Raw genomic sequence first — 18,146 nt, 5'->3', positions numbered from 1 at the left:
CATGGGCCTCCCTGCGTTCTTCTTGCCTGGAGCTTTGCCATTTTCAGATTCAAAATTTCCCCGTTTTGAACTTCCTCAGTTATTCACATTGATCTTTTTCATACCTTATCTTTTTTAGGCCTTTATGCATTATTTGGTTCACTGTTCTAGGCTCTGGGGCTCTGCCCTGTGGAGCTTTCAGGATAATGAAAAAGTCTGGCACTAGTCACTCATCTGACAATTAGACGTGAGCTTGGCTGGGAAGGCACAGCTGCTGAGACCTCGTGCTGCAGAGACCTTACCTGCTCAAGGAGGTCAGGCGATGCCTGCCTGAGGAAAATGTGCTCCAGCTGCCCCTGAAGGAGGAAGGGTGGTAGCTGGAGGCAGGAGAGAGGCATTGCATGTGCAAAGGCCCTGTGGCCAAAAGGAGGTCCATGCAGAGCAAGGAGTCTAAGGCCAGAGGGAGGCTGGAGAGGGGAAGCGGACAGATCAGGGACTTCAAGCCTGAGCCTTTCTCCCTCCCTTTTTCCCTCCCTTTCTCCCTCCCTTTCTCCCTCCCTTTCTCCCTCCCTTTCTCCCTCCCTTTCTTCCTCCCTTGCTTCCTTTTGTCCCTCCCTCCCTTTTCTTTTTTCCTTTCTTTCCTTCCTTCAGTTCCTCCTTCCTTTCACCCTCTCCCTCCTTCCTTTCAATAGTAGATGAGTTCAACTAAGGAGAGTGAGGGAAAAGGAGGGCACATCGGGGGTTTGTGTGGGAAAGGTCTGAAGTCATCACTGTGGAGAGTAGAGAGTGGCTGAGCAGAGACCACAACAGGTGGTGTTGGGCTCACGGAGGTCAGTGATTTGGAATTTATAGTGGATCAAGTATCTCCCGTAACATGACTTATTCTTTCTTCTTGAGTGAATTTTTTAAAATCATCTTAATTTTTGTGTTGTGGAATGAGGGGATGGGGAGAGAGAAGGGGTGAAAACTTGGGAAGAAGACAGAGAGTAAAGAGAGAGTGAGCGCAAGAAGAGCTGATGGGTTGAATGAACCTAGCTGCAGACAGAGGTCGAGATGGGCTGGAGAGAAGATGGCTGGGTGGAAAGTGAGAGATAATGGTGGCTTCTGTGGAGAGTCGGGATTCTCCATGTAAGCTGGTCCACAGATGACCAGTTTCTTGGGTGGAAAGAGAAAGATGTGCAGGGTGGAACGATTAATCTATGTGAGGGCAGCACGTTTCTTTGGGAAATGGCTGGATGCGCAAGGTGGCGGTGTTGTAGGGGGATGGAGTGGAGGCTGGACGTGAGGTTGTCGGGCAAGTTAAGGCAAGTGTAAGAAAGCCCATGCAGGTTTGGGTGATGTTTAACTTTCCTTTAGGTGCTGTTCAGTTAAAAGATCATCTGGGGCATTTGGGTCAGAATGGGGGCAACATCTGGGAGTTGTGGAGCATGGTGGGGCCACAGCGGCCCTGGGATTTGCTATATTGGGTCTTAGGAATTGGCTCTTTTAGGTTTAATTTTGTTATAGTTACTACTTACAGATTATTGTAGAGTCAAGCCTTGCCACAGAATTTCATTGGGGTTACCACTGGGATGTCAAATGTGAAGATGTGATAAAGTCCTATTCTTTAAGATGAGTTTGGAATCACTCTGTAAGAACAAATGGGCCTCATTTCTTTCTCAAACTTTAAGAGATACTGAAACATCCAGGTTCAGCTGGGGCCTGCTTGGAAGAGGGAAGCCTTGCTCACAGCTTGTGTGTCAGCACTTCTGGGCAGGGATCCCTGGACGCTGCCTGCGCTGGGGATGCTCTGACACTGAACCCACACAGACTTTCTGCCTGGGCTCACTTGCCTCTGTGCTGTCTCTGGGCTCTTCCATATGCCTCCTCCAGCAAGCTGCACCCTGTGGGGGGACAAAGTCCCCCTTATCTTGTCCTTTGGTTATTTGTCCCACTTTTCTTTTTCAGAGGGCCACTGCCAAGGCGACAAGTCAATATTCTGTAGGATGGAAGTCTTGTCTCGCTATTGCTCCATCCCAGGCTACAACAAGCTGTGCTGCAAGTCCTGTAACCTGCACAACAACCTCACCAACGTGGAGGGTAGGATAGAACCACCGCCTGGGAAGCACAACGACATTGACGTGTTCATGCCCACCCTCCCAGTGCCCACTCTAGCCATGGAGGTGCAGCCATCACCAAGCACCCCCCTGGAGGTCCCTCTTAATGCCTCCAGCACCAATGCCACAGAGGATCACCCAGAAACCAATGCTGTAGATGAACCCTACAAAATCCATGGCCTGGAAGATGAAGTCCAGCCACCCAACCTAATCCCTCGACGACCGAGCCCATATGAGAAGACCAGAAACCAAAGAATCCAAGAGCTCATTGATGAGATGCGGAAGAAAGAGATGCTCGGGAAGTTCTAATAAAATGGAAAGATAGCATCACTAGCATTTTTTTCTTGCTTATAGAGATATTCCATGTGATAGCAAATCCTGTGTCATGGAGATGAAGTCAAAATTCCTGATTCCAAAAAGTTTTGAGAAAACAAAGAGGGGGAATGATGTAAGAAAGATAGGTGTGAGCATGTGGTAACTAGGTTAACACGTGTGCTTCCCAGCCCAGGAGCGACCAAATCCTGCGGTGGTGTCAGGTGTGCAGTGGAGAGGAATATAGAGGTTCTACAGCCTCCATCAGTGAGGGCAGGGCAAGAGGGATCACTCTGAGAGAAAAAAATAGGCCCCAAGTTGCTAAGCAGTGATTGGGAACCTTCCTTTCCTTGGCAGTGATGCATGACATTCCCTACTGATCCCCAGACACAGCCTGTGGGACTCTTAGGAGAAATGGTGATTCACTGCATAACTGACCAGTTGCCGAGATGAGTACAATGAAGTGGAGGTGATGAACTCAAATCGTCTTCCAGGGCCAGGCAGCCGACCAGGGTGAGTGTAGTGGCCCGCTGGGGACCATGACCGCCCTGATAGCCACACCCACTTGGAGCTGATTGTTGGCTCTGGCTGTTGCTGCCACTGTGAAATCTGTATCTCTCTTCATCTCTGCTCCACTATCCCTGGCCTTGCCAGACAGTGTCCTTTTTCAGAAGAAGTCTAGATTTTTGCACGAAAAAACTCAATCTTTAAAGGTCAACTCAGAATATTTTAAGGAGGCCTCCACTTGGCCTGATGCAGTCTTGCTAATTAAGAACTAAAGGCCTTCTGACCTACTTGGTGCTCATGTTGTACTGCATCTGAATGTCTCCACTGAGTCTGAGCTCTGCAGCTGTCCTCTTCACCTGCGAAAGTAATGAGAATCCTATAACGGGACATAAGGATAGGTCTAAACAGGGTCCATGCCAAGAAAACAGTGGGGTGCTTTCCCAGGCCTCTCCCTGTCCACTAACCCCGGCCTTGCCGGCTGCCTTCCAGGCTCTGGGGGAAGAGCTCCTGTACTCTTCCCTGGCCACCTTGGCTCCAGGGCTCCCCAGAGAGCCTCTTCCCTCCCCAAGTACCTGAGAAAGATGAGAGAGGCACGTGCTCTGCTGGGAAGGTTCAGTGAGCGGTTCAAGGGCCTGGAATCTCCCTACGGCCAAGCCTAAGGGTTCCGGGATTCTGGGCTTTGTGGGCTTTGCTTGCTTGCTGGGAATGGGCTTTCCCTGTCCCGCCCTGCCCCACCTCGCCTCTGTCTCTCAGAAGCTCCAGAACCCAGCAGTGACCTGCAAAACATGGCCTCTGATGGGGGCATAGGGTGGGAGATGGGGAGAGCCTACATTGTCTTTTGCTCCTTGAAAACTTTAATAGCTCCTATTTTCCAGAGAATGGTGCTTTGTGAGCAACATGCGAGTAAGAGAGAAATAGGAGGAAGGGAGTGGGGGCGGATGGGAGAAGAGTGGCTCGTTTTTACCTCTCACCGCATTGATATTTTGTGAACGTGAAGCTTAAACTTTCTGGGATTACAAGACCCAGGGGCACATCAGCTCCTTAGCTGGGCTTAGCCTGACACATAATTCTTAAGCTTTTCCTGTTTAAGAAACTTCTAGAGGCTGTGTACTCTCACCAATCCTCACTCTTCGAGAACTTGTTCTTGTTTATTTCCCCATTATATGGATGAGGCTCAGGATGATAGCATAGTGGCTACCTTCTACTGAGTTTTGAGGTGCTAAGCATGTTTGTCTGAGGCTGCACATGTGTGGGTGGGTCTGTGTGTATGATCCAAGGGACAAAATGACGATGTAGGAACCAGCAAGAACGGAATCTGGGCTGATGCTTCAGTCTCCACCTGGGCGATGGCTAGCCTCCCGCCCTCTGCCACCGCATCCCATACATGCTGCGCACTGTCCCCGTGTCTCCTGGAGAACCAAACTGGAGAAAACCTTTCTGAGTATCTCTCATAGTACCCCTTCCTTAAGAAGATGTGGTTTAGAGCATGTGTGCAATCCTGCCTCTGTAATTAGGAAATGGAGTCCGAGGCTTTCCATTGTTGGTTGAATCCAGGACAGCTGGTGCTATTCACAGGCTGAAGAACTGGGCAGTTCTTACTTAGGTCTGTCCTAGGATGTGGAGGAAGTTCAGGACTAATGCTAGGCAGAGAGTATGACTCGGTTTACCCAGCCTAGGGGTCTCTGGATGGGAACACTCCATTCCAAGATCTCAGCAGAGCAGGGCTTCCTGGCTTGAGGCTGGAAGCCTTTGGGAAGAGGCCCAGCTGGGACATTCCCTGGGCACCTGTCTTCTGCTGAAGGGAGCAAGTTGCCCTCTGGGACTGACGGCCATGACCCTCTGTGCCATCCTCAATCCTTGAGCCATATATCAAAAGAGTCCTCTAGAGCCGGATGGTCCTCAAAAGTCTCTCTGTCCAAGGAATGCCAGCGTTCACCGGGCTCTGAGAAACGACGCAAATCTCCTCTGAGCTGGGGACCACTTGGAGAACCAGCTTAGTAACAGTCCTGATCTTCGCAAGCCAGCTTCTTCTGCATCTGAGGCGCTCCTGGCGCCCAGAGGAGGCAGACAGATGCCTTCTAGCTGAGTTTCTAACCGCATGATGAGACTCAGACCTTCCGCTGCACTAGAAAATCTGCAACAGTGTCCCTGAGTCACTTCTCCTTCGTGGGCAGACTCGTGTTAGATTTGTGGAACCCAGCTCTCTGATTTACTCCTTTTGGAAAACCCACGGAATTTCATGTATAAGCCTTTCATTTGTATTTTAAGGTTTTTCTGTTCGTTTTGAGTATATAAATGGTGCTCAATAGCAACATCTTAGCAGATGAAGCATTTTATGATTCTACTCCCTCGTGTATGACAGGTAGCCACTATACTGAATCAAGGTGCTGAACTCAAATCACAAAATTCTGGCTTACCGATACAGCAATCAATACATCTTTGTTCTGTAATGTAAAATTTGACTCCTTACTTTTATAACTTATTAAAGTTAAAATGTCTGTGTTTTTGCAAATCATGCCTGTGTTTGTTGTTGTCTTCATTACACGTGTGCCCGTGCCTGGCTGGAACGTGGGTGGAATGGAAGGAGGTGCTGCCTTCAAAAGGCTGAGAGGTCAGGGCGCCGGGGAGCATTGAGCCATGGCTGCTCAAGGGAGAACCATGCAAAGGGCAGAAGGCACCCCGAAGAAAGGTTCCCTCTCCCAGCTCCCCACGGGTCGGCTCTCCAAGTCACATGACTGAGCCAAGGGCTCCAACCAAACCTTTAGTTCAGGGAAGAGATGAAGAGTCTCCAGACATCTCCTCCCTGATGACGATCCCTTCTCTCCTATGATTAGGGTTTCCAGAAAAAATACTAGATGCACAGTTAAATTTGCATTTCAGAGAAACAACACACACACTTCTTTTTTAGCATGAAAATGGGACATATTTATGCTAAGAAATTTTTTTTTGTTTCTCTGAAATGCAAATTTAACTGAGAATCCTGTGTTGTTATTTGTTAAATTTGGTCACCTAACTTATACTTCGTGTTCCGCTTTTTTTTTTTTTTTTTTTTGAGATGGAGTCTTGCTCTGTCGCCCAGGCTGGAGTGCAGTGGCGTGATCTCTGATCACTGCAAGCTCCGCCTCCCGGGTTCATGCCATTCTCCTGCCTCAGCCTCCCGAGTAGCTGGGACTACAGGCACCCACCACCATGTCCAGCTAATTTTTTGTATTTTTAGTAGAGACGGGGTTTCACCGTGTTAGCCAGGATGGTCTCCATCTCCTGACCTCGTGATCCGCCCACCTCAGCCTCCCAAAGTGCTGGGATTACAGGCGTGAGCCACCGCGCCCGGGCTTTGTGTTCCACTTCTAAAGAAAACTCCCTTATCTCTGGCCCTTGTTGCTATCAGCAGGTATAGGGAGAAACAGGGGTAGGAAGGCAGAGGAGATTTCTTCTGTCCCAATTTTTGTAAGTATTCCCATGCCTTCTAAAAGAATGTGGAATTGGTGGTTGTTGGGGATAGTATCTATATATGCCCGTGATGTCACATTTGTTAATTTGTTATTGAAATATTTTGTATCTTGATTTTGTTGTCTCCTTGTTCTATCAGTTTGATAGAAAGTTAGGGGGTTTTGGGGTTTGTTTTTTTGTTATTGTTGTTGTTTGTTTTTCTGGAGGGAGTTTCGCTCTTGTCGCCCAGGCTGGAGTACAATGGCGCAATCTTGGCTCACTGCAACCCTCCACCTCCCGGGTTCAAACGATTCTCCTGCCTCAGCCTCATGAGTAGCTTGGATTATAGGCACCCACCACCACGCTCAGCTAATTTTTGTATTTTCAGTAGAGACGGGTTTTTGCCATGTTGGCCAGGCTGGTCTTGAACTCCCGACCTCAGGTGATCCGACCGCCTTGGCCTCCCGAAGGACTGGGATTACAGGCATGAGCCACTGCACCCAGCCAGAAAGTTGTTTCAGTAGCTCCCACTGATCATGGATTTTACTGTTTCTCCCATTTCAATTGCAGTTTTGTCCATTTTACCCTTCTTTAATTTTTATTTATTTATTTATTTTTGAGACCGAGTCTTGCTCTGTTGCCCAGGCTAGAGTGTCTGGCACGCTCTCAGCTCACTGCAACCTCCGCCTCCTGGGTCAAGGGATGCTCCTGCCTCAGCCTCCCGAGTAGCTGGGATTACAGGCGCCCGCCATCATGCCCAGCTAATTTTTGTATTTTTAGTACAGACAGGGTTTCGCCATGTTGGCCAGGCTGGTCTTGAACGCCTGACCTCAGGTGATCTGCCCGCCTTGGCCTCCCAAAGTGCTGAGATTACAGGCGTGAGCCACAGCACCTGGCCCATTTTTACCCTTCTTTTAAAGAATGAGCTTTTCACTATTTTGAAACCGCATTGAGAACACACACATTTCTGTTATCTTCTTGGTGACATCATCCTTTTATCTTAATGAATTGACTGATTTTATTCCCAGAAATAACTTGTCTTGCAAATTTCCCCCAATGTTAGTCCAGTATAGCTACATCAGCTTGCTGTCTGTTAAAGGTTGCATGATATAACTTCTCCTTTACTTTCAAATTTTCTGTATCCTATGTGCTCTATTTGAGCTTCATAGACGTATCAGTTTTAATATAGCTTAACATTTTAATCCTTTAATTGGACCATTTAGTTCATTATATCTAATGCCATCCCTGCGGCCAGCACTCTCTGGCTGCCTTCTGTGCTCTCCGTTCCTCCTGACTGTTCTGTGTTCTTTCTCCGCTTCTTTCTCACCTTCCTTTGGATTGGCTGCTTTTTTCCCCATTCCATTTTAGCCTTCTGTTAGTTTTGAAGCCACGTACTGTTTTTACTTCATTGTGGATGAATAAAGAATAATTTATAGAAAAATGAAATAAAGAAGCAAACATACATAAAATGCATACCCAATTTTTAAAAATAGTTTTGAGGTATAATTGATATCTAATAAACTGCACATATTTGGGTGTATACATTGACAAATTTTGAAACATGTATATAAGTGGGAAACCATCATCACAATCAAGACAGGGAACTGGCCAGGCATGGTGGCTCACGCCTGTAATCCCAGCACTTTGGGAGGCCGAGGCAGGTGGATCACTTGAGGCCAGGAGTTCGAGACCAGCTTGGCCAACATGATGAAACCTCATCTCTACTAAAAATACAAAAATTAGTTGGGTGTGGTGGCACGTGCCTGTAGTCCCAGCTACTCGGGAGGCTGAGGCAGGGAGAACTGCTTGAACCCGGGAGGTGGAACTTGCAGTGAGCTGAGATCGCACCACTGCACTCCAGCCTGGACGACAGAGCAAGACTCTGTCTCAAAAAAAAAAGACAGAGGACCTATCCATCGCTCCCAAAATTCCTTTCTGCTCCTTTGTAATCTCGCCTTCACACCTGTCCCCAGGCAGCTACTGGTCTCTTGTTTAAGTTTCATAAAATGAAATTAAACAGTATCTACTCTCTGCTTTCAGTCAGCATAATTTTTTAGATTCATACGTGTTATTGAGTACATCAATAGTTCATCCCCTTTTATTACTGAGTAGTAGTCCATTGTACAGATATATTTACTTTGTTTATTTACCAGTTGATGGACATGTCTTTTCATGCCCTTATTTGTCATGTATATGTGCATATATGGTGAGGCATCTGTGAAACCTTGCAAAATTTGTATTAGGTTTTTTATTTTCTTATTTAGTTTGGAGAGTTCTTTATATATTATGAGTAATTTACCAAAAATATGCTTTGCAAATATTTTCTCCCAGTTTGTGGCTTGTATTCTTATTCTCTTTTTATTCTCTTAACAGTGTCTTCTGAAAAGCAGGAGTTTTAAATTTTACTAGAGTTCAGTTTATCAATTTGTTCTATTATGGACTGTGTGTTTCATATTGTATCTAAGAAATCTTCACTCAACCTAAGGTCACAAAGATTTTCTCCTATGTTTTGTTCTGGAAGTTTTATATTCCTAGGTTTTACATTTCTGTCTATATTTTGAGTTAATTTTTGTATATAAAGTGAAGTTTGGATACACGTTGATCTTTTTGCATCTTGATGTCCAAACATGGTAGCGCCGTGTGTTGAAAAAGCTACCCTTTCCCCGGGAAATTGCTGAAGGCTATGAAGATTTCCTTTTTTTTTCTAAAAGTGTAACAGTTTTAGCTCTTATGTTTAGGCCAATGGTCCATTTTGATTTAATTTTTATGTATGGTGTGACATGAAGGTCTAAATTCATCTTTTTGCATGTAGATATCCGATTGTCATTTTGTTGCATAATTTCTTGAAAACAAACATCATTTGTTGAAAAGGCTGTCTTTTCCCTATAAAATTTCCTTGGTATGTTGATAAAAATCAAGTGATCACAAATGAAGAATTTTTTTTTATCAATTCTGTTCCATTGACCTACATCTTTCCTCGCATTAGTGTCACAACTATCTTGATTACTATAACTTTTAGTAAGCTTTGAAATCGGGGAGTACGAAGTCCTTTAACTTCGTTACTTTTCAAAATTGTTTTGCCTCTTCGGAGTCTTTTGCACTTCCATATAAGTATTTAAGTCATCTTGTCAATTCTGCAAGAAGGCCTACTGGCATGTGAGAAAAGTCACATTGAATTTATTAGATCAATCAGGGATCAACTGATACCTAACAATATTGTGTCTTTCAGTCTATGAACATGAAATGTCTTTTGATTTATTTAGATTTTCTTTAATATCTCTCAGGCAGTGTTTTGTAGTTTTCAACATACACGTCTTACACATTTTTGTTAAGTTCATTCCTAAGCATTTTATTCTCTTTGATGGACTAGTTTTATTAATTTCATTTTCATATTGTTCATTGCTAGTATAGCGAAGTACAGTTGCTTTTTTGTGTCTTAATCCTGGGTCCTCAAATGTTCTCAACATGTTTATTAGTTCTAGTGGCTGTTTGTTTGTTTTTTTTAACGGATTCCTCAGTCTTTTCTTTTCTTTTTGAGACAGGGTCTCACTCTGTTGCCTAGGCTGAAATGCAGTGGCATAATCACAGCTCACTGCAGCCTCAACCTCCTGGACACAAGCAATCCTCCCTCCCCAGCCTCCCAAGTAGCTGGGACTACAGGTGCATGCCACCATGCCTGGCTATTTTGGTTTTGTTTTGTTTTTGTAGACACAGGGTTTTGCTATGTTGCCCAGATTGGTCTCAAACTCCTGGACTCAAGCGATCCTTCTACCTTGTCCTCCCAAAGTGCTGGTACCACTGGCGTGAACCACCGTGCCCATCCTGGTATTTTCTTCATATTTGTGAATAAATACAGTTTTATTTATCTTTTTTAAATCTGGACTGCCTTCTTTTTTATTATTGGACTGGCTAGAACTTCCCTACTATGCTGACTAGAAATGGCAAGAGCAAACATGCTTGCCTTATTCCTCATCTTATAGGAAAAGCATCCAGTATTTCACCATTAAATATGTTAGCTGTAAGCTTCTTATAGATGCACTTTATTAGATTGAGGAAGGTGCCTTCTATTCCTAATTTATTGAGAGGTTTTTTTTTATCATGAATGGGTATTGGATTTTATTGAATATCTTTTTTGTATCTACTGAGATAATCACATAAATTTTGTCCTTTATCCTATTAATATTGTCTATTATATTAATTGATTTTCAAATGTTAAATCAACCTTGCCTTCCACAGATACATCCCACTTGGTCATGGTATATAATTCTTTTTCTCTGTTCCTAAAGTTGTTTTGCTAATCTTTTGTTAAGGGCATTTGTACCTATATTCTGTAGTTTTCTCATGATGTCTTTGGCTTTGGTTTCAGGGTAATACTGGCCTCATAGAATAAATTGGAAAGTGGTTCTTCCTATTCCTTCTACTGGAAGAGTTTGTGAAGAATTGATATTACCTCTGTCTTAAATGTTTGATAGACCACCAGTGAACACCTCTGGCCCAAGCTTTTCTTTGTGGCCAGATTTTATATTATGAATTCAGTTTTTTGTGGGTTTTTTTGCTTATTATAAGTCTATTAAGATTTTATATTTCTTCTTCTTGAATCACTTTTGGTAGTTTGTGTCTTTCTAGAAATTTCTGTTTCATTTGAGTTGTCTAATTTGTTGCCATACAATTATTCCTGGTATTCCGTTATAATCCTTTCAACTGTTGTAGGGTCAGTAATGACATCCCCATATTCACTCATTATTTATGCATTTGTGTTTTTTTACCTTTTTTCTTACGTTAGCTAAAGGTTTTTCAATCTTGTTGGTCTTTTCAAAGAAGCAACTTTTTGTTTCACTGATTTTTCTCTCCTGTTTTTCTATTTTCTACTGCACTGATTTTCATTTGAATCCTTAATATATTCTTCTTCTTGTTTGGGGTTAGTTTGCTCTTCTACTCGTGGATTATTTAAAAATTGTTTTTAATTTTCAAAATACTTGGGTATGTCCCAATTTTATTTCTTTTCTTTTCTTTTCTTTTCTTTTTTTTTTTTTTTTTTTTTTTTGACAGTCTCACTCTGTTGCCCAGGCTGGAGTGCAGTGGTGCGATCTCGGCTCATTGCAACCTCTGCCTCCCAGGTTCAAGCGATTCTCCTGCCTTAGCCTCCCGAGTAGCTGGGATTACAGGCGTGTGCCACCACAACCAACTAGTTTTTATATTTTTAGTAGAGACACGGTTTCACCATGTTGGCCAGGCTGGTCTCGAATGCCTAACCTCAAGTGAGTCACCTGCCTCAGCCTCCCAAAGTGCTGGGATTACAGGCGTGAGCCACTGTGCCTAGGCCCGTTTTATCCCTGTGTTTGATTTAATATCATTGTGGCCAGAAAAACATACTTTGTGTTATTTCAATCCTTTTAAATGTATTGAGACTTTGTAAATGGCCTGGTATATGGTTTGTATGTGTTGAAAATAATGCATAGTCTGCTGTTGTTGGCTAAAGTGCTCTGGGGGTGTCAGGTCAGGTTGGTTCATATGATTGTTTAAGTTTTCTAGTGGCTATGGCTTGCCTCTCTGAATTCCAATCCCCTCCTCACCTTTCAGCCATTTTTTTTTCTTGCTCAGCCTTTTGCCTTTTTAGCTGTTTTCAGCAGGATATTTGGCCTGAATTATCAAATCAGAAATTTCTGGAACCTATATTTCAACTTTTAATATAAAATTGTCTATTTCTAACAATTGGAATTAGACTAAGTGCCATTTCCAATAATGTGTGACAAACCCGTAACACAAAGTTTTAGTGGTGAAAGAGAATAGGCATTTAAATTCCTAGCAAAGTTCCCAAATGTGGCGGTTTCTTCCTTATTTCTAAAGCAATTTAAACTACAGTGTTTCTAATATATACCACTATAATTATGTATATACAGGGCTTTTGATTTTCAGGCAAAAAAAATTACTGGATAGACAAGGGTCATGAAATAAATATTATAAAGATATCAAAGTTCAATTAACCTGGTTAATATATCAAAAGTTGCATAACCTCAAGGAGAAATTGACAAAGCCTCCATCCTAGGGAAAAAGTTTAACATGTCTCTCAGTAATTGTCAGCAGAAAAAATAATAATATATAATTTGAATAATACAACAAACAAGCTTGATCTAAGGAAAACACATATATCTCTGAGCCTCCAACAATTGAACAACTCACATTCTTTTCAAACACATATGAAATATTTATGACAACTGACAACATATTGGACACTTAAAGAATAATAATAAATTGAAATGATTTTTTACTTAATGTAACTTAACTACAAAATTAAATTAGAAATCAATATTTTAAAATTTAGCTAAAATATATTTTTGAAATTTAAAAATCATATCTCCAAATAAATCACAGGTCAAAAAACATTGAAAATTAGAAAATTCTGGTCACCAAGATGGCAAAATAGAAGGTAACCTGCTCACATCTCCCCACAACAACGAGAATTCTGCGCCTATCCACAATCAAAAGTCTCTCTGCCTCAGGATTCAGATAGGAGTTTGTGAAATCTTGGTGGAGCCCAAGATCTTGGAGGATTATTTTGAGAGTGCAGACTAACACCAGTTGGCTGATCCACCAATCTTGTTCCTGGGTTCAAGCCCAGAAATGGCCCAGTCCCCCAAGGGGCTTTGGCTACCGCACTGTTTGACTTTGAACCTGCAACCAAAACCATCTGTTAAAGGATCCATAAGGAATGGTGTACCCTAGTGCCTTGGTGGAAAGGCATCTGCGTAGTCACCTCCATCTTAGAAGTAAACCTCAAAGTTGCCTTGTGGCTCAGCTCCAGTCCCCATCACTCCCATGTAGGTCCTAGCTCAGAGTTGCTCACACAAGAACCCAGAGTGAGACTCACTCATACCTCAATCCCAGGAGTCTGAGCCTCCCTGACAGGCTTGCCAACCTTATCCCACAACAGATCCTGAGGGGAACCAGTCTCAGCTCCAGCCTCTCCCACTGCAATCAAAGAACTATCTCATCTGTACCAAGATCTGCTGGGAGATGCTCACCTATCTGTACCAACATAATGGGCTCTCCAGCCTCTGTCCCACAGCAGATTCCAAGGGGACCCAGTCTCAACTCCAGCTCCTCTTGCTGCAGTAAGGAACCCATTCCACCTATGCAAAGACCTGCTAGGAGTTGCATCCATCTGAGCCTACGGTACAGTCTTCTAGACTCAGACCTGCTAGGAGGCACACCCATCTGAGCCTACAGTACAGTCTTCTAGACCCAGGTCCCTGGCTAGCATTCCCACACAGCCCCAGTATATCCATTCCTTGAGTCTTCCCCAGGTCCATCTGGGACACAAAACTTCATTAACCTCAAAGTCCTCATGAGACTCACAGCAAGCCTGGGCGTAGAGCATCTTCCAGTGCTGAGATGGGTACAGTGGTCACAGGCTCAGGGAACTCAATAGTCAGTGGGCTTAGAATCCCTGGAAGGCCCTCTGAAGAAAGGCAGGCACAAATGAGGCCAGACTGTGAAGACTAAAATAAATCTTCAGTCCCTAAATGCACAGACATTGTTGCACATCCACAAGCTCAAAAACATTCAAGGAAATATGACCTAACCAAACAGAGAAAACAAGGTGCCAGAGGCAGACCAAAGTGATGGAGATGTATAATGTCTCAGATGAAGAATTCCAGGCTGGGCATGGTGGCTCACACCTGTAATCCCAGTACTTTGGTAGGCCGAGGTGGGCGGATCACGAGGTCAGGAGATCAAGACCACCCTGGCCAACATGGTGAAACCCCATCTCTACTAAAAATACAAAAATTGGCTGGGTGTGGTGGCACACGTCTGTATTCCCAGCTACTCGGGAGGCTGAGGCAGGAGAATCACTTGAACCCAGGAGGCGGGGGCTGCAGTGAGCCAAGATAGCCCCTCTATACTCCATGCACTCCAGCCTGGGTGACAGAGGTGAGACTCTTGTCTCAAAAAAAAAAAAAAAAAGCCAAATAGCTGTTCTAAATAGCTCAACAAAACTTTAGGAAAACACATAGGATTAATTCAGAAATGTACCAGAAAATTTAACAGAAAGATTAAAACAAAATTTTTTTTAAATGTGAAATCAGCCAGGCACAGTGGCTCACGCCTGAAATCCCAGCACTTTGGGAGGCCAAGGCTGGTGGATCACTTGAGGTCAGGAGTTCGAGACCAGCCTGGATAACATGGTGAAACTCTGTCTCTACTAAATACATGAATATTAGCCAGGCATGGTGGCGCACACCTATAATCCCAGCTACTCAGGCGGCAGAGGCAGGAGAATCGCTTCAACTCAGGAGGTGCAGGTTGCAATGAACCAAGATCACGTCATTGGACTCCAGCCTGGGCAACAGAGCAAGACTCCATCTCAAAAAAGAAAAAAAAGTGAAATCCTGGAGTTGAAAAATACTATGAAAATTTCAATAGAGAACATCAACAGCAGAATTGATCAAACATAGGAAAGAATCAGTGAGCTCAAAGACAGACTATTTGAAAATACATAGAAGAGAGAAAGAAAACAATGAAAAGGAATAAAGAAAGCTTAGGGGATCTATAAGACAACATCAAACCAGCAAATATTCAGATTATTGGACTTAAAGAGGGAACTGAGGAAGAAAAATAGGTAGAAAGCTTATTTAAAGAAATAATAATAGAAAACTTTCCAAACCTGGAGAAAGATACAAATATCCAGGTACAGGAAGACCAAAGGTTAGCAATCAGATTCAACCCAAATAAGAATACTCCAAGACATATAATCAGACTCTCAAAGGTCCAACATAGAGAGGGGATTCTAAAAGTAGCTAGAGAAAAGAAGCAAATAACATGTAAGAGAGATCAAATATTCCTAGCAGAAGACTTCGCAGTAGAAACTCTACAGGCCAGGATGGAGTAGGAAGATTTATTTCCAGTCTGAAGGGGGAAAAAATCTGCCAAGCAAGAATTCTATACCCAGAAAAGCTATCTTTCAGAAATGAAGGTGCAATAGACTTTCCCAGGCAAACAAAAGCTGGGGCAATTGATTGCTACTAGATTGGACCTATAAAAAAATGCTAAAGGGATTCTTCAAACCAAAAGAAAAGGACACTAACATGATTGTTATACTAATGTAATAATCGTGATATGTAAACTACTTATATATTTACTAAGAAGACTAAAAGACAAAACTATTTAAAATAATAACTACAATTTGTTAAGAGATAGGCAATATAAAATGCAAATTGTGACATCAAAAATTCAAAATGGGGGAAGAGAGTTAATGTGTACAGGGGTTTTCTTTGTTTCTTTCCTTTTTGTGTGATCAGAGATAAGTTGGTATCTATTTAAAATAACTTGTTATATCTATAAGATGTTTTCTGTAAGCCACACGGGAAAAACTGAAATCCTTTCCACTAAGATATGGAATAAGACAAGGATGCCCACTTTCACCATTTTTATTCAATATAGTACTGGAAATTATAGCCAGAGGAATTAGTCAAGAGAAAGAAATACAGGACATCCAAATTAGAAAGGAAGGAGTCAAATTACACTTGTTTGCAGATGATGTGATTTTATATTTTAAAAAACCTGAAGACTCCACCAAAAAACTCTTAGAACTTATGTAAGAACTCAGTAAAGTTGCAGGGTACAAAATTAACATACAAACATCGGTAGTGTTTATATATGTTACAGCAATTTGAAAAAAAAATCAAGAAAGCAATCCCACTTACAATGGCTACAAAAAATAAAATACCTAGGAATAAATTTAACCAAACAAGTGAAAGACCTCTACAAGAAAAACTATAAAACACTGATGAAAGAAATCGAAGAGGACACGAAAAAATGGAAAGATATTTCATGCTCATAGATTGGAAGAATTAACATTGTTAAAAAGTCTATACTACTCAAAGCAACCACAGATATAGTCCCTATCAAAATACCAAGTACATTCTCCACAGAAACAGAAAAAGCAATTCTAAAATTTATATGGAACCACAAAAGACCCTGAATAGCTAAGACAATCCTGAGCAAGAAGAACAAAGCTGGAGGCATCACACTAGCTGATTTCAAATTATACTACAAAGCAATAGTAAACAAAACAGCATGGTACTGGCATGGTACTGACATAAAAACAGATACATAGACCAGTGGAACAGAATAGAGAACCCAGAAATAAATCCACACGTCTACAGCCAACTGCTTTTCAGTAAAGAAGCCAAGAACACACATTGTGGAAAGGACAGTCTCTTTAATAAATGGTGCTGGGAAAACCGGATATCCACACATAGAGGAATAAAACTAGATCCTCATATTTCACCATATACAAAAATCAACTCAAAATGGATTAAAGATTTAAACATAAGACCTAAAACTATGAAACAACTAAAATAAAACACTGAGAAAGCATTACAGGACATTGATCTGGGCAAAGATTTTTTGGGTAAGACTTCAACATCATAGGCAACTGGCTGAGCACGGTGGCTCACACCTAGAATCCCAGCACTTTGGGAGGCCAAGGTGGGTGGATCTCTTGAAGTCAGGAGTTCGAGACCGGCCTGGCCAACATGGTGAAACCCTGTCTCTACTAAAAATACAAAAATTAGCCGGATGTTGTGGTGGGTGCCTGTAATCCCAGCTACTTGGGAGGTTGAGGAAGGAGAGTTGCTTAAACCTGGGAGGGAGAGGTGGCAGTGAGCCGAGATTGCACCACTGCACTCCAGCCTGGGCAACAGAGTGAGACTCTGTCTCAAAAAAAAATAAAAATTAAAAAAAAAAAGGCAACTAAAACAAAAATGGGATTACATCAATCTAAAAAACTTCTGCACAGCAAAGGAAATAATTAATAAAGTGAAGAGACCTACAGAATGGGAGAAAATATTTGCAAACTATCCAACAGACAAAGGATTAATAACAAGAATAATAAAAAAATACAAACAACTCAATAAAAAAAGAAACAAATAATCTGACTTAATGATGGAAAAATGCCATCACGAAGATGAGGGACAAATTAAATTAAACTAAATTTTTAAAATGGACAAAAGACCTGAATAGAAATTTCTCAAAAGACATACAAATGGCCAACAGGTATATGAAAAAATGTTTAACATTGCTAATCATCAGGGAAATGCAAACCAAAAGCACGTGAGATATCATCTCATTCCAGTTAGAATGTTATCAAGAAGACAGAAAAAAAAAATTCTAGTGAAGATGCAGAAAGAGGGGAATGCTCGTATACCGTTGGTAGGAATGTAAAGTAGTACAGCCATTATGGAAAACGGTATGGAGGTTCCTCAAAAAACTAAAAATGGAACTACCATATGCTCCAGCAATCCCACTGCTGATATGTATCCAAAAGAAAGGAAATCTCTATAGGGAAGAGATATCAGCATGCCCATGTTTATTGCAACACTATTCATAATAGCCAAGATACGGAATCAACCTAACCTAATGGATGAACAGGTAAAGAAAGTATGGTACATATACACAATGGGATATTATTCAGCCATAAAAAAGAGCAAAATTTTATCATTTCCATCAACATGTATGGAACTGGAGGTCTTTATGTTAAGTAAAATAAGCCAGGCACAGAAAGACAAATATCACATTCTCACTCATATGTGGGAACTGAAAAAGTGGATCTCATGGAAGTATAGATTAGAATGGTGGTTACCAGATGCTGGGAAGGGAAGTGGATAGGAGAAGATGAAGAGAAGCTGGTTAAGAGTACAAAAATACAGTTAAATAGAAGGAATAAATTCTAGTATTCAAATGGTACAGCAGGAAAATTATTGTTAACAATAACATGTTGTACATTTCAAAACAGGAAGAGAAGAATTGTAATATTTCCAA

General features: G+C 42.1%; 1 protein-coding gene across 2 annotated transcripts in view; it reads left to right on the top strand.

Moving 5' to 3' along the window:
* Positions 1–5,409, top strand: part of ADAMTS2 (ADAM metallopeptidase with thrombospondin type 1 motif 2) — a 236,687-nt gene extending 231,278 nt beyond the window's left edge. For both annotated transcript variants that reach the window (XM_054487637.2, XM_054487638.2), the window contains one exon: positions 1,927–5,409. In XM_054487637.2, the coding sequence (XP_054343612.1) occupies positions 1,927–2,384 (458 nt within the window). In that variant the 3' untranslated portion in view covers positions 2,385–5,409. The remainder of the gene's footprint in view (positions 1–1,926) is intronic.
* Positions 5,410–18,146: the final 12,737 nt, after the last annotated feature.

This window comes from Pongo pygmaeus, chromosome 4 (assembly GCF_028885625.2).
Source record: "Pongo pygmaeus isolate AG05252 chromosome 4, NHGRI_mPonPyg2-v2.0_pri, whole genome shotgun sequence".
Lineage (NCBI taxonomy): Eukaryota > Metazoa > Chordata > Mammalia > Primates > Hominidae > Pongo > Pongo pygmaeus.
Note: the sequence above shows the minus strand (reverse complement) of the source record. Positions and strands in the feature narration are given on the sequence as shown.